This window comes from Colias croceus, chromosome 27, assembly GCF_905220415.1.
Source record: "Colias croceus chromosome 27, ilColCroc2.1".
Classification (NCBI taxonomy): domain Eukaryota; kingdom Metazoa; phylum Arthropoda; class Insecta; order Lepidoptera; family Pieridae; genus Colias; species Colias croceus.
In genome coordinates, this window is record NC_059563.1 from 1137431 (window position 1) to 1152794 (window position 15364).

The following is a 15364-nucleotide window of genomic DNA, read 5'->3' on the forward strand; positions in this document are numbered from 1 at the left end:
AATGCTGCCCAAATACAAGCACCTTTAAACGCTTTGCTTGTAGGTTCCGTCAAAGGTTCTCATCCCGTGGTCATAGAAGGAAATTCGCTGCAGTCATTCCAAGACTGCAAGAAAAGCCTCTGCGAAGCTGCACTCCTTGCTCATCCTGCCAGTGAAGCTAAATTAGGACTCGTCACTGACGCTTCTGATACAGCGATAGGTGGGGTCCTACAACAGCTTAAGGATGATGATTGGCAGCCGCTCGCATTCTTCTCGCGCAAGTTGAGCCCATCACAGGTAAAATACTCACCATACGATCGAGAGCTCCTTGCCATCTACGAGAGTATACGGTACTTCCGACACATGCTGGAGGCTAATCACTTCACGATCTATACTGACCACAAGCCGTTATGTTACGCTTTCCACGAGAGGAAAAGTAACTGCACGCCGCGTCAGTATAGACACCTCGACTACATCTCGCAGTTCACAACCGACATACAGCACATATCAGGTGCAAATAATGTCGTCGCTGATACTTTATCGCGCGTATGTGAACTGCAGAGGCCGGTCGATCTAGAAGAGATGGCAAGGTTGCAAGCTACAGATCCTGAGCTCACTGCACATCTCACAGGTGAAACATCTCTTCGCCTTAAAAAGATGAACTTACCTGGAAGTCGTACTCCCTTGTACTGCGACGTCAGTACGCCGACTCCCAGACCTTTCGTCCCTACACAACTGCGTCAGCAGGTTTTCAATTGTCTGCACTCATTAAGCCACCCAGGTGCAAATTCTTCAGCCAAGCTCGTTGCACAGAGGTTTGTCTGGCCTTTAATGCGGAAGGACTGCCGCGAATGGTCTAAGGCATGTTTGACGTGTCAGCGCTCGAATTTAAACAGGCATGTCGCGTCACCTATTGGTACGCTCGCTTTACCTTCAGCGCGATTCAAACATGTCCATATAGACCTAATCGGCCCTTTACCACCTTGCGGTGATTATCGGTATTGCCTAACAGCCGTCGATCGCTTCACGCGATGGCCGGAAGCTGTACCACTTACCGACATCACCGCAGAAACTGTCGCAAAAGCTTTTGTGTCCTGCTGGGTAGCCCGCTATGGTTGTCCAACCGACGTCGTTACTGACCGCGGTGCACAATTCCAATCGGCCCTATTCCAGCAGCTCGCTAAGTCTATCGGCTTCGATCACCGTAAGACAACGGCATATCACCCGCAGTGCAACGGCTTAGTGGAGCGCTTCCACAGACAATTGAAAGCTGCAATTACCTGTCACGCTGACGCAAACTGGGTAGAAACACTACCTCTCGTGCTCCTCGGCATAAGAAGTGCTGTGAAAGAGGATCTACACTCTTCCTCAGCTGAGCTGGTTTTCGGTGAACCACTTCGCCTACCAGGTGAATTTTTTGGTCACGACACTTCGTCTTATACTACCGATATCACCGACTTATCAGCTCGGTTAACGAATTTCGCCAGGAATATTCGTCCTGTACCAACTCAGCATCATGGCAAGAAAAAAATATTTATCTACAAAGATTTAGCCGCATGTAGTCACGTATTCCTTAGGGAAGACGCACTGCGTGGCTCTTTACAACCCGCGTATACAGGACCACATGAGGTAATTTCAAGAGATCAAAAATTTTTCAAAATTAAATTAAAAGGAAAGTCAACGACGGTAAGCATAGACCGCCTGAAGCCAGCCTATTTACTGTCGTCTTCTCCTGAAATCCTTCCTTCTCCCGCTATTCCACCTCCCAGTCCTCCCCTACCTCTTCCCAGTGCTCCCGTGGCATATACCACTCGCTCTGGGAGGAGAGTTCACTTCCCAGACTTTTATCGCCCTTAACCCGGTCTCTGGAGGGGAGTGATGTGGCTAACACACAATATTTTAGTGTATGTATTTTATCATACGTATTTATTACACACAACAAGTATTTAAATATTTTATTTCATATTTATATTCGTATTTAAGTATAACACAAACATTCATTACACAAAAACACAAGAAATACAGACATACATTACACTCATACAAAATAATTATAATATTTATTATTTTATGACATAGTCGCGGTATTTGCGTAGTATGCGTGCCGCGACTAAATTATCACGGATCCAGCGGGTAGATCGTAATACTTTGCATCAAGTTTCTTCATTGTAAAATTAACTAGTTCGATCTTAGTTACCGAATGCGCATCTAGTCAGTGTCTTTTTTGTTCTTGTATTTTCATGTCCAAAGTGTTGCTTGTATCTGATAATTGTCTCTCTCCTTCTATGTGGAGTAATAAACGTTAAAACTGTGAGTGTGTGGTTATTTGTGCATCACCAAAAGGTACAGTACCTAGTGTAATTAACCTTCATTATCACGCACCCCACATGGTCGCTGAATTCCTTCAACAGGAATTAAGGAGCCGAAGCAAGCAAGACGTAGAAGGATTTCCTCAGCGGCAATCGTAGCAATGTCGTACTACTACTGAAGATGGGTCTTAAGCGGTATGTAGCAGCGTATGAGGTTCCCTAACGGAACGTGGCAAGGACGCGACAATTCCCTACGCGAGAACGTTGCAGGTATGTAGAAGCTTTCTAAACGGAACGTAGCAGTAGTATAACACTACTCCCTCAGCGGAAATGTAGCACCCCGGTTTGAGGTTAGGTATAACACACAATCATTACAATATGTTGGAACGTTGAAAACGACTTTTACGTAATTTATACAATAATATACCGTGAAAGACAATAGTTGGACAATAGACATTTGCATAAAATATGAATCGTTAATTATTGTAGATAAAAATTACTTTGATAGATAGTGTATAGTGACAAACAACCTGTCATCAAATATACACTTAAAATATTTAGATAAATAATAAAGGTCAATTTCAAGACGAACATTTAATGTAAAATAAAAAAATGGCATATATACCACATCATACCGCAAATATTGGTATATGCAAGGTATATGCAAGTACCGTGCTTGGTAAAATCATACACCATGTGCATCTAGTTATTACTATATTAATAACGTCTGTTTTTAATTTTAAACACCAATTTTATTATAGATGAGAAAATCAGCAACACAAACACCAACGTGAATAGTATTATAAAAGTCAATACACTAATAATCTTATTTACAAGTTTAAAAAGTTATTAAGAATTTAATAAGATTTACAACGTAGTAATTCATATAAAATCCAAGTTTTGGTGGTTTGTAAGACTGGTCTGATTTCATATTCATAAAGTACTTACGTATGTCCTACACTCAATTAAGAAAAACGTTAAAGATTTCTTGTCAAAGCAAAAAAAAAATGTATTATCGCGAAAAGTTCACCATTCGTGCCTTAGTCAGAATATAAATTCCAAGTATTAATCTCTACAATAGTGAGTGGTAGTGGTATTGATTTCGAAATACAAAATTGAATATTGTTTTGTACATTCAAGTTAATTAATTCATGCAAATACTTATATAGTTATAGGTAACAAAGTTTTTATTGATTGTACAGTTAAATTTGTATTATTGATTGTTACAGTTAACATTGTACAGTTAAAAAAAAATTATGTATCCAACTACTTATTTTCAGACCATTAATGTGTGATTAATGTCTAGCCAATAATTATTGTCATTAAGTTATCTTCTTCTTTTTCAAGTGGCTATTAAGTTGTCAGTAATACAAATACAAATGTTATCATAAGCACAGACTAATAATAATATACTACGTACTTATACATCATAAGTAACAAATAAAATAAAAAATAAAAATGTCTTCAACAAAATGATACATTGTGATTCGTTTTAGGTACGTTACATTAAAATTAAATTTTAAATATGTGTTATTAATGTAATAACAATACAATGAACAACACCGCATGTGTGTTGAGGTTACAAATATAAAATAAAATAAAAGTAATAATTAATCACGCTTTACTAAGATATAATATATTCATTATTGTATTGTCAATAATTTGTTGTAATATTGTCACTGAAGTTAAATCTGTACGGTTTGGATAGGTCATTAGCGAATCGAAAAGAATCGGTTGCATACAGTCATACGAACATACAGGTGAAGCTAAAAGCGGTTCAATAGTCAATGTCACAATAAAACTACTATGATATTGTACTGTTGCAGAGCAAGCTCCACAATGCCTATAATTCTGTCAGAGTGGTTTATACCCGAAAGTTTGTATTTAAATAATTGATAATTATTATTATGAACCTTAACATTGTAATACATGTGACATTTTAATATTGCGTGACCTATCGGAATTTATAAAATTAGGAATTCAAATGCGAACCATAAATGCATGTTTCTGTATGAATTAAATATTTTTAATGCGCTATAAAAAAAAAAGGCTGCCACTTTCTAGCCTCTAAACTATCACCAAAAATATATCATAAATCACTTTATTGCGATATGAAAGAGAGACGGACAAACAAATAAATAAACAAATCTTCCCTGTGCCTAAGGATCATATTATGATAACTTGTTGTTGCTTAAATAAGAATAAATAATGAACCAATTAATATGTTTGGTTAAAATTTTGCCGTATAATATTTATTATATTATTTAGGGTACAGATATAGGTACATATTATAATACATTCCGATTTTATTAGGCATATTGAAATTTAATTAAAATTGGAACATATATTGTTTTAGTAACGAAGTACATATATACAGAATATAGATATTAGATAATAACCGAGCATTTAAGTATGTACCTAGTCTATAGGCATTTTACTTGGTAATAATTGTACCGAAGTTTTACTTAGATTGTTACTAATCCAATTATAAGGTCTTTTGCAGCTATTGTTTAATAATAATTTTAATATGTGGGAAAACAGTGGTTACTTAAATGGTGCAGATGCCGGTGCAGGTAAAGTGAATTAAATTTTGCGTCAGAAGAAGCAGCATTCACCTCTTCTAAATGACCTGGAGTGCGTCATGATAAATAGTGAGGAAAAAGACAGATGATAACCTATGTTAGTTCCACATCAACAAAGTACCTAGTGCAATAGTCATGTAAGGAAAAAATAAAACAGGTTAAGTACAGTACCTACAGGTACAGTACAGGATTTAGTCAAAAGTATAGTTAAGTTACAGAAGGAACATAGCTCAAACATTATACCTTACATATACAGTAAGTTACTGAAAACGATTTCGTTCCATTGGTTATTAAATAAATAATGACTTAATACTTAAATATAAGTTTACAACTTATTCATGATAGATTGTCGTATACTTAAATAAATTGCCATTATTGTTATTATAAATACCTATGTAAGATGTTACATTTCTATGATTTTGAAGGAGCAACTATGCCTATATATTCTTGTCGGCTCTTCTCTGTCGAGACGGCTTTCCGAACCAATGGTAAATTCATATTTTTTCCTTATACTGACGATTTTAAAACGTTTCCGGACGAAGTCTGGTTGATGAATGAAGGTTTGAGTTTGAAAAATTATTGATATCGATTTTAATACATAATATATTGTAAAAAGGATTATAATTTGAATATACATATTATGCGTATTGAAAAAAAAAATGAAAAGGAGAGATGTTGCATATAGATAGAATTATATTACTAGACCAGGTGACACATTCTACTCTATCGCTGGTATGGGCGAACGTGTCCCTGATACTAACTGATACTGGTGTTTAGGTATGGACTAGCATACCCGAATGGAACATAATATTTTATTTTATTTAATAAAATTAATTGAAAAGAATTAAAAATTTCTAAAATAAAGGAGGGATGTAGTGTATGTGAGTGAAAGAGAGGGAAGTATTATGTCATCTCTTGCGCACATGCAACGGTGACACCGCTCACACAGCTCAGTTGGCTGCAGGCGGTCGGAGTGAGAGGACGTGTGCGTCTAAGAGCCGATAATAGGGAAGGACATACACTACACTACTTCTATTTCATAACAAAAAGACCATTCGGATTTAAAATTAATCGTTCTTAAGTTTTTATCCATATTGGTCCAGTGGTGGAGGCGTGAAGAAGACAGACAAACTGTTATTTTCACATTTATAATATTAGGGAGGATATATCGTGTATCACTATCACTTACATGTCCTGTAAAACCAAGCAATGTATTAAATCTTTACTAATATTATAAAGCTGAAGAGTCTGTTTGTTTTTTTTTTTTGAACGCACTACTCTCAAGAATTACTGGTCCGATTTGAAAAATTATTTCAGTGTTGGATAGCCCATTTCTCGAGGAAGGTTATAGGCTATATATCATCACGCTCAGACCAACAGAAGCGGAGCCACGCGGGTGAAACCTCGGAGCGCCGCTAGTACAAAATATACATTTTGCATACACATTCACATGTAAACATTCAACCTACCTACTCTTGACCTCGCAAGTTCAATAACAATTGTAAAACCCTTTCTCGCATCGTTGACGAAACGAATTATTTTCCTACGCGGCTTTGTAAGCATTTTCTGTTGAAAGCCGTAAAAAGCTGTCGCAGACGGTATTCGTCATTTGCTGTGTATTCAAATGTTTTTGACCCGACAACAGAATATGAAAGGTAACAATTTAACTTTACATGTGCGTGTTTTTGATATTTGGTGCCTGAATATTTTTGAAAAGCACATACTGATATTTTAATTAGTAATTTATAATAGGTACCTAAATCTACGTTTATAAAAGGACGTGTTAGTTAGTTTCACTTCTTAGTATAAATTCAACGAATGAACGGATTGTAATGATTTTTTATTGATATGGATTTATTTCAACTTGGTATGGGATAATGACTTAAAAATTTGGAAAAGTAACAAAATTAATATGTCATTCGTGAATGTGGTATGTTCTACATATTTGCATTCGCAAGTGTTTCAAATATACAATGCCTACATAGATATTATGTTTCTATTGTTTTTATCCTACACTAGCTGACCCGATAGACACTGTCCTGTCTTCGCGCGAACTGTCAAACGCGTAAAGTTTAACTGTCTTACCACAAAAAGCTTTAGACAGGGTTTAACTTTAAGCGCGGGTTCTCTTTAATCTGGTTTTGTCGTATTTCACATAGACAACTTTTAAAGTGACAGATACCTGGTTTAAATTGTTTTGGGGTAAGACCATAAATGCTGTTATGTTTTCTTATTTTATTTATTTTTGAAGTGAAAACTTCTTTAGCGGCGTTGAGCACTTTTTCTGTAATGGGTATAAAATCTTAAACTCGCGTCAGGACACGTGACCTAATCGAAAAAGCGTAAGACGGATGGAGAGAAGACAGCTATCCCCTCTCTACTACGCGCGTTTTCACTTCTGCCGGCACTCCCGGAGTGCAACCCGTCTTTTTTTTTTGGCTCGCCGGTCATATTGTAATGTATTTGTAATTGAATTTGCACTCACCACAGTGATAGGATACGCCGGGTTGATGATCGTGTAGAGCAGTATGTGGTTCGGCCGCGCCGGCAGCTCGCGCTTGCGCCGCGGCTCGCCGGCCATATTGTAATTGTTGCCGTTGCTCTGTAACAATAAAAAAAATGAAATTATTATATTGTATTAATAGCTACTACTGCTAGCGACCTATCTTAGTTTTGCACAGGTGCAATTACACATGTTATATACTCATAAATCATCCTTTTGAATCACTCGGTCTATTAAAAAAAAACGCATCAAACTCCGTTGCACAGTTATAACAGTCGTAACTTTATTTTGATATCTAGTCATTAAATTAGTTATTAATAGAAAAAGAGTAGAGAAAAGTACAAAGGACGACCTTATCGCTTATCATATCATTAAATCTAGATATTGATGACGATAATACCTATCTAATTTATTGCCTTTTGAAAAAAACCACAAAACTCCAATAATTTTAAACGTATACAAAAATCTTCCCATCCAGAGTCGTAAAAGCGTAAAACTAATTTCCTTTCAGCAATCTCATTATAAACAATGTACTAATTAATACACTAAGTTATTACCGCGGATACGAGCGTAATAAACTCATCCGAAAGACGTTCATAACTACACTATCGCATTATTTATTGCGGCGCCGTTTTATACAAATTTTAACATGGCGGCGTTTCTTTATTGCATCTTAAACAAAGCGCGTTGGAAATTAATTTTGCTATTCTTGAAGTATTTTTGGTGTAACAAAATTTATACTAGAAATAAGACTACATAAAATAGTGTTGCTTTTAATGGTGTCAGGTGTAATCTAAATCGTTAGCCAAATATGGGTTGGTAGATGTCACAAGTATTTGAACTTTTGATTCTTGAAAATTACGGTTTCACTACCATGATTTTCTTCACCGATTGACGTAAGGATTAACGGCTAATATGCAGATTAATCGACAACAATTATTTATGTACGTTCGAGCAAACATGTCAAAAGTGAAACTTCTTTAGCCAGATTCAAAGATACCAAAATCGTCGCCTTCCTCCATGACGTGACGGTATTGCCACGACGCGACCTTGATATTTTACTCTCAAAGCGCCTAAAGAAGTTTAACTTCAAAAAATGCAATACAAGCAAATACGCGCTACTTATACCTACAGGCTGCTCTTATTACAACCATCTCATTATACAGGATGCGTGCTTCGTGATAAAGTGTCTTCCGAATATCATTTATAAACACGCTAGCTAATATTTATTGCAGTAGCTTTAAGGTCATGTAAACAAGCAATTTTATTCACTGTTCATTTTGCTGCACCATTATTTCCATGTTAAGGCCTATTCAAACGTAGGTACCGATCCGACTACGGTAGCGAACAGCCTATCAGTACGCGATAAGAGTCTTTATAATATACTGCGTAAAAGATTTAATCGCGTACACATCCGGATACCACTACCCACGGCGGTAGCGGATACCGTTCTAGTTTGAATAGGCCTTAAGTCAAATATTCTTTTCACGGTTGCTTCACGCTAAAGTGTGGAGCAATTTTTATTTTCATTACCTACAACATTTCGTGAACGAAAAGTTCTTATATTAATTTAAAACGCTCGTTTAATGTATGAATAAAACAATGCGCTTGTCTTCCGTATGGAACGTTAAAAATGTCGGAGTTTAAAGTGTAGAACATAGCACATTTTAGATGTTATTTTTGCACATTTTAAAACAGTGTAGCCGGTTTTTAATAACGTGTCTCGATTTGGTCTAGAGTCTAGACAAAGCTTCACTATATTTTGTTTGATAATATCCTTATATTTATATTGATATTAAATTTACCTGCCTGTTTACCATGGAAGATTGATCATTAAAGTAAAAATGTAGAATCGAGAAAAAATAATATTATAATACCTACTTCCAGAATAAACCCACTTTGAAATGCATCTTATTCTTTCTAACTTTCAACAATATCCCAAACGTATATTCGTTATACAAATTCATCAACCACAACATCCCCGACACACACACACACACACACACACACACACACACACACACACACACACACACACACACACACACACACACACACACACACACACACACGCGCGCGCTTTCAATCACCAAGAAAACCAGTTCTTACCATACCTACAAACTACATACTTAAATCACCTCGCGAATCCCGTCTCACGGTACAATAAACCCCCCACCGCCCAGAAATCGGCCTAATTGCATTGCTAACGAAATCATACACCGGCTGAAACGCGCGAGGGTTCAGCAGAAATTAATAAATAAATTAATATCAACAAACAGTGCAACTATCGCAAACAAACGTAATAAGACGTCGCGCGATGAATATTCATCATCACGGCTGGAGGGTTAAGTGTGGTGTTGGTTAACGGCTGAAGCGATTTTTCCTATAATTACTTCGAAAATATAAGAGCATGTCATCACTTCTTCAATAAAGTTTAAAATAAAAGCAACAAAATAATTAAGTTATGCCATTTTTTTCATAATATATTCGTTTGGTGTCTCACAAGGATGTTGTTTAGGTCCTATGGTCTTTCTTATATACATTGATGAATAGTTAAATATTCTCGTATCTTACATACAAGAATCTACTTTGTTCGACGATAACAATTACAGTAAAGCACCACTTCATGTCAACTAATAACGCTAAATAGGTTTAGATGCATAATGTTAAAACCACGTCTTAACGCAATACTCCATAAATAATACTAATAAATGTTAAATATCTTTATGTCATCACAACATAAAAATATTGGTAGATTTAACACATTACCTTCTACATATTATCCTGATCTTGATCAAATCAAACACCCCAAAGACATAAGTTACTTTCTTATATTCTTAACCCGCTTTTCTTATCACTTGTTCCTTCCACTTAACTCGCGATACCATCGCGAAGAAAACGGCTAGCGTTATTCAGACTCGATGTAATTTAGTTAAAGCTCAAATTAGCCCCGGACGGATTCAGAATTTTAACGGCCGAACGGTTTTCTCGCGTTCCGACCGATTGTTGCAAAATTTCAACTTATTAAGTACCTACCTACATTCTATTCATTATAACGTCTTTAGACGTTAAAGGCCTGTTCTTCGAATTAATAAACGTAGGCTTTCATTACCGTCCAATTAATGTGATATCCAAAAAGATATTATTAAGTAGGCAGGTAACATTTCTAGGAAAAAGGACAAAGACCTTCATTGAACTGTCCCTAAAAACTAATTTAAAACATCCGTCATTTCATTCACACCAGCCTACATTGTATATCGAAATATGTGTGAGGCCTTTGTCGGTAATGCCAATAATGAAAATTCCTATCCTACTAATATATATGCTAAGCTTGGATCAGGGATACGAGGACTTTTATCTATAAAAAGCTCCTACACACATTTCTTTCGTGTCAATGATTTAAGTGGTTTTCTGAATACATTTTTTATATTAAATACAAACCATCAGTATTAGTACTAACTCTAATTAATATATTTAACCAAACTTTTTCATTTTCAAACAAACATTTTTCATTTTCATTTTTTTGTTAAACTTTAATCAATAGCACATTTGGTTCTAAATAATAATTTATTTAGAACCAAATGTGCTATTTAATTCGAAGATAAGATATTTATTTGTATTAAAGGGTTGTTCTTACTACTAAACATTAATACAATTTGTCAGTGATAATCGTGCCTTCCCTTCCTAAAGGCCACTTTAAAAGTTGAGGCGAAACCGGGCGCCAAACGAAAACACACAAAAGACGCGAACCTCAAAGCGTATGTATTTATTTAGGACACATTTTATAAAAACATCGCCTTTCTCTCGCTGAAATAATATTTTTATGGGTAAATATGGTGGGAGGGTATATTTACATTTTCTTTTGCATTACTTTACTTGTATCATATATTTTATGAGTCGAATGATTGATTAAAGCCGATCGGCCTTGAACGAAATGAATTAACTTGGAAACATGTTTTTGTAATTTGTCAATAGAAATACGAGGAAGGACGACCTCCCACAAGATGGACGGACGACCTGGTCCGAGTGGCAGGGAGCCGCTGGATGCAGGCCGCCGGTGACCGGTCGTACTGGAAATCCTTGAGGGAGGCCTTTGTCCAGCAGTGGACGTCCCACGGCTGAAACGAACGAACGAACGAACAATAGAAATATGAAGAAGTACGCCTCTTTAATAAATGTAATTGAGATAATAATTATGTTATAGTAAGTGGAAATTCGTGGGAAAACAATTCTATGCGTAGGTATACTGATTAATTAAATTTAATAACAAACAAGTGATAACTGCGTTAAAAACAACCGACTTCAAACTTGCACTTGCAACATTTACAAATACAGACAAAAATGCTCATAAAATAAAAACTACTGTGCCTATCCGAATAAAATTTTTACGGGACCAATTCGACACCATCCCGCATCGAACAAAAAAAGAATCACGTAAATCGGTTCAGAAACCTCGGAGTAATCGGTGTACATATATAAAAAAACATACCGGCCGAATTGATAACCTCCTCCTTTTTTTTGAAGTCGGTTAAAAAAAACATTTTAAAACAGTAAATCCTTATTCCCAAGAAACATAAGAAAGTTAATGAATTACATAGCCAAAAATAACAACACGAAAACAGGAAAATAAAGACAAAATACGAAACAACAATTAGGGCGGCCGTACACGGACCGCTTCAAGCAGTTGAGACCGACCGCTTGAAGCCGCGACCGCGCGGTGAACTATAGGCATTCATTCACCGCCGTACACGTGACGGCTCGAGCCGTCGTGACCGCTTCAAGCAGTCAACTGCATGATGAAATTCCATCGTGCCGTTGACGGCTCGCGAGCGGTCGTGAGGCATACACTGACTGCTCGAGCCGTTGACTGCGCTAGAGCCGTCGACGGCTTCCTCTCCCCCTGAAAATCAATGACGCGACTAGTCAAAAAATCAACGGCTCGAGCGGTTGGTAGCGACGGCTCGAGCAGTCAAGAACCGACGGCTCGAGCCGTCAACGACCGACCGCTCGAGCCGTCCGTGTACGTCGCTCAGCCGTTAACTGCTCGAGCGGTCCGTGTACGGCCGCCCTAAGACAAAATTCTTTCGTTACTTTTAAGTGTTCCTTCCGAAAATAATCATGTAATTACAAACAATAAACAACATAAGCTGCTATTACAGCGACATTATGTCAACAACAAAGCTTTATTTCAAACAAATTATTGAACATTTTCTTCCTTCCTTCATTTGTTTAATAATATTTAGACTTTTTATTAGGTAACTAGCTTTCCGCCTGCGGCCTCGCCCGCGTTTTCAAAAAAAAACCCGCATAGTTCCCGTTCCCGTGGGATTTCCGGGATAAAACCTAGACTAAGAATTTTTGAAATCGGTCCAGTAGTTTATGCGTGAAAACAATACATACATAATTACAAACCTTTCCTCTTTATAATATAAGTATAGATTAAAGCAAAGCCTTTAAAGGTTTTTGTAATCTTAGATATACGTCATTTAAGTTGAATTATAGACAATAACTTTATAAATTTCATATCTCAAACGAAAGAACTGACAAATATAATATTAACAGAAACTATTTTTACAGGCAGCTAACATAAACAACAAAAACAATCTATATAGGCTATAATAAAATTCCCGACTTCAAATATCTGGGTAATAATTCACAATTATTCAAAACCTACAATTGCCATTCGTCACTTTTTAAATTAAACCATGCAAATTGTTCTTCAAGTGCCTTTAAATAGCGCCAAACAAGAATGCATTACAACGGCACTACAAAACCAAAAACATCCACCCTTGACACGTCTTGCCGTTTGACTTTGAATCTACAATATACGGGCAATCAAATTCGAGCTATATTACCTGCATCAGAGAAGCTATTTCAGCGAAATAAGCATTCCAACTGGATGCCACTCCGCTGTAAACGGGATTTAGTCAGTCGCGGGGTAAAATTTAAAATTGCTTGTATCCGCTTTACAGTATTTTTCTTTTTAAATTTCCGCTTTAGTGCCAAGCGATGGAGCGTGTCTTGTTGTCTGTACTTCAATTCTGAAGGTGTATTTAATCTGACAGGATACGATATAATACCTACTTGAAAAATAAAAAGTACTTTAAATTTTTATACATCGTTTAATTTCGAATTTCCTGGAAACTTTTCTTGTAAATATTTTATTCAAATGCATATTAAGTGCGACGCGTTGATTTTTTATGTGATTATATATTTAACTTTATATAATACAATCACCAGTAATAAATGCAAGAAAAATCAATGACCTATTATACTAGTAGACGCGGCATACGCCAACATCATTGCACTAAAAAACAGCGTAATTAATACATACCTACTTACTAACGCATTATCACCAATACAGTTGTTCTCTCTTTCACTCTCACGCACAAGACATAATACATGTCTCACTCATGTACTTCGTAATAACAGCTGCCGATTAAAATATAAAAATAACGTCCAGCCACGACGCTGAATGGTGCGTGACTAAGTGAAACTCGGGCACTTAGCTGAGTTTTTTCTTGCCAAAATAGAGAGCGGGTAACATATCTAGCTTTTTTATATATCATAGAGAACAATATACCTTCTATACATATTTATTAAGCCTCTAATTCTCTACTGTAAGTACCCTTACAGCCTTTCCTTGTAACCTTAATGTTCCTATTACCATCATATTTTTTTATTACTTACTAAAAATAAATGACAAAACAATAACAAAAACCGCGTAACTAATACCAGTAAAATTATTGAAATGACATGCTCTAGTCGTATCATTATATTTTATCACGACCTCCCATGAAATTGTTCCATACACACTGGGTTAATGTGTTTCGATACGTATATTTAATATCCCCTTTAGTTTCATATTAAATGTATTTTTTTGTTTATTTTAGTAAGAAATACATATATGAACTCTCTACATATATAAAGAACGGTAATAAATAGCCGGTTTTAAATAATTAAAAATAGTTATCAATATCTAGAGTATGATTTATTTATTCAAACGTGACGAATGGTAATTTTATTACATTACTAAAATACATTTAGTTAACTAGTAACAGTTTCAATATAACGAATAACAAAAAATTCAGTTAACTACCACGCGAACGAAGCCGCGTGCTGAATCTAGCTTATATATTACAAACTTTCACTACTGTTCTTATAATCTAAACCACTTGTTATCGATAAAGGTTATTTCAAAATTTGTCATTTATTGTATGTAGGTATTACATGATCTGATATTAATCACTATCCAACCAATACTCAACACTATCTCATTAAATAATATAAATTCATAACACCTAATCTATTACACCCATAACCATAATCACCGCATAACAACAACAACCTAATTACCGATTCGCTAAAAAACCGATAAACGCGCAATTTAATCACAACGTATCCCGAAAGCGCTAATTAACCGGTAACGCACCGGCAAGTTACACAGCCGCTCGTTACCGATGAATTATTAAAGGCGGCCCAATTTTTAACTTCATTCGCTCCTTTGTAATTTAGATTTATTGTCTGACCGAGCGGGCAAATTCCTACTATTTATAAATGAAAATGACACTTTTTGCGCTGTGATACGGGTGAAAGATGCATATCTGTCGAGGTATTAATTGCAATCCATCTGATAAAATGATAATCTGTAATAATACTATAGAGCTAAATAGTTTAATGGTAAATGTTAAAAATATGTAATGACGTTTCATAAGTGCTTCTCGAAGAAGTCTAATTGAATAAATAAATATTTGAGTTTGAGAATAATCTTTGAATTTTGGTTGAACGCGCTTATTTCAAGAAATACTAGCCAACTCAAACGTTTATTTAGTGCTAGCGCGCAAGATCAACTTTTGTCTCCGCAACTATTTTGTCTCTCCCATCAATTGTATGGGGAGTTGCGTCGCTACGTGCGCGCACTTTCTTACTAGCCCATGGGTGGGAGAGACAAAATAGTTACGGAGACAAAAGTTGCTCTTGCGCGCTAGCTC

General features: G+C 36.0%; 1 protein-coding gene across 4 annotated transcripts in view; it reads right to left on the bottom strand.

The window, feature by feature from the left end:
• LOC123703696 (heterogeneous nuclear ribonucleoprotein L) overlaps positions 1–15364 on the bottom strand; it is a 332552-nt gene that overhangs the window by 225870 nt on the left and 91318 nt on the right. For all 4 annotated transcript variants that reach the window (XM_045651779.1, XM_045651777.1, XM_045651780.1 and 1 more), the window contains exon 2: positions 7356–7472. In XM_045651779.1, coding sequence (XP_045507735.1) covers positions 7356–7472 — 117 coding nt within the window. The remainder of the gene's footprint in view (positions 1–7355; positions 7473–15364) is intronic.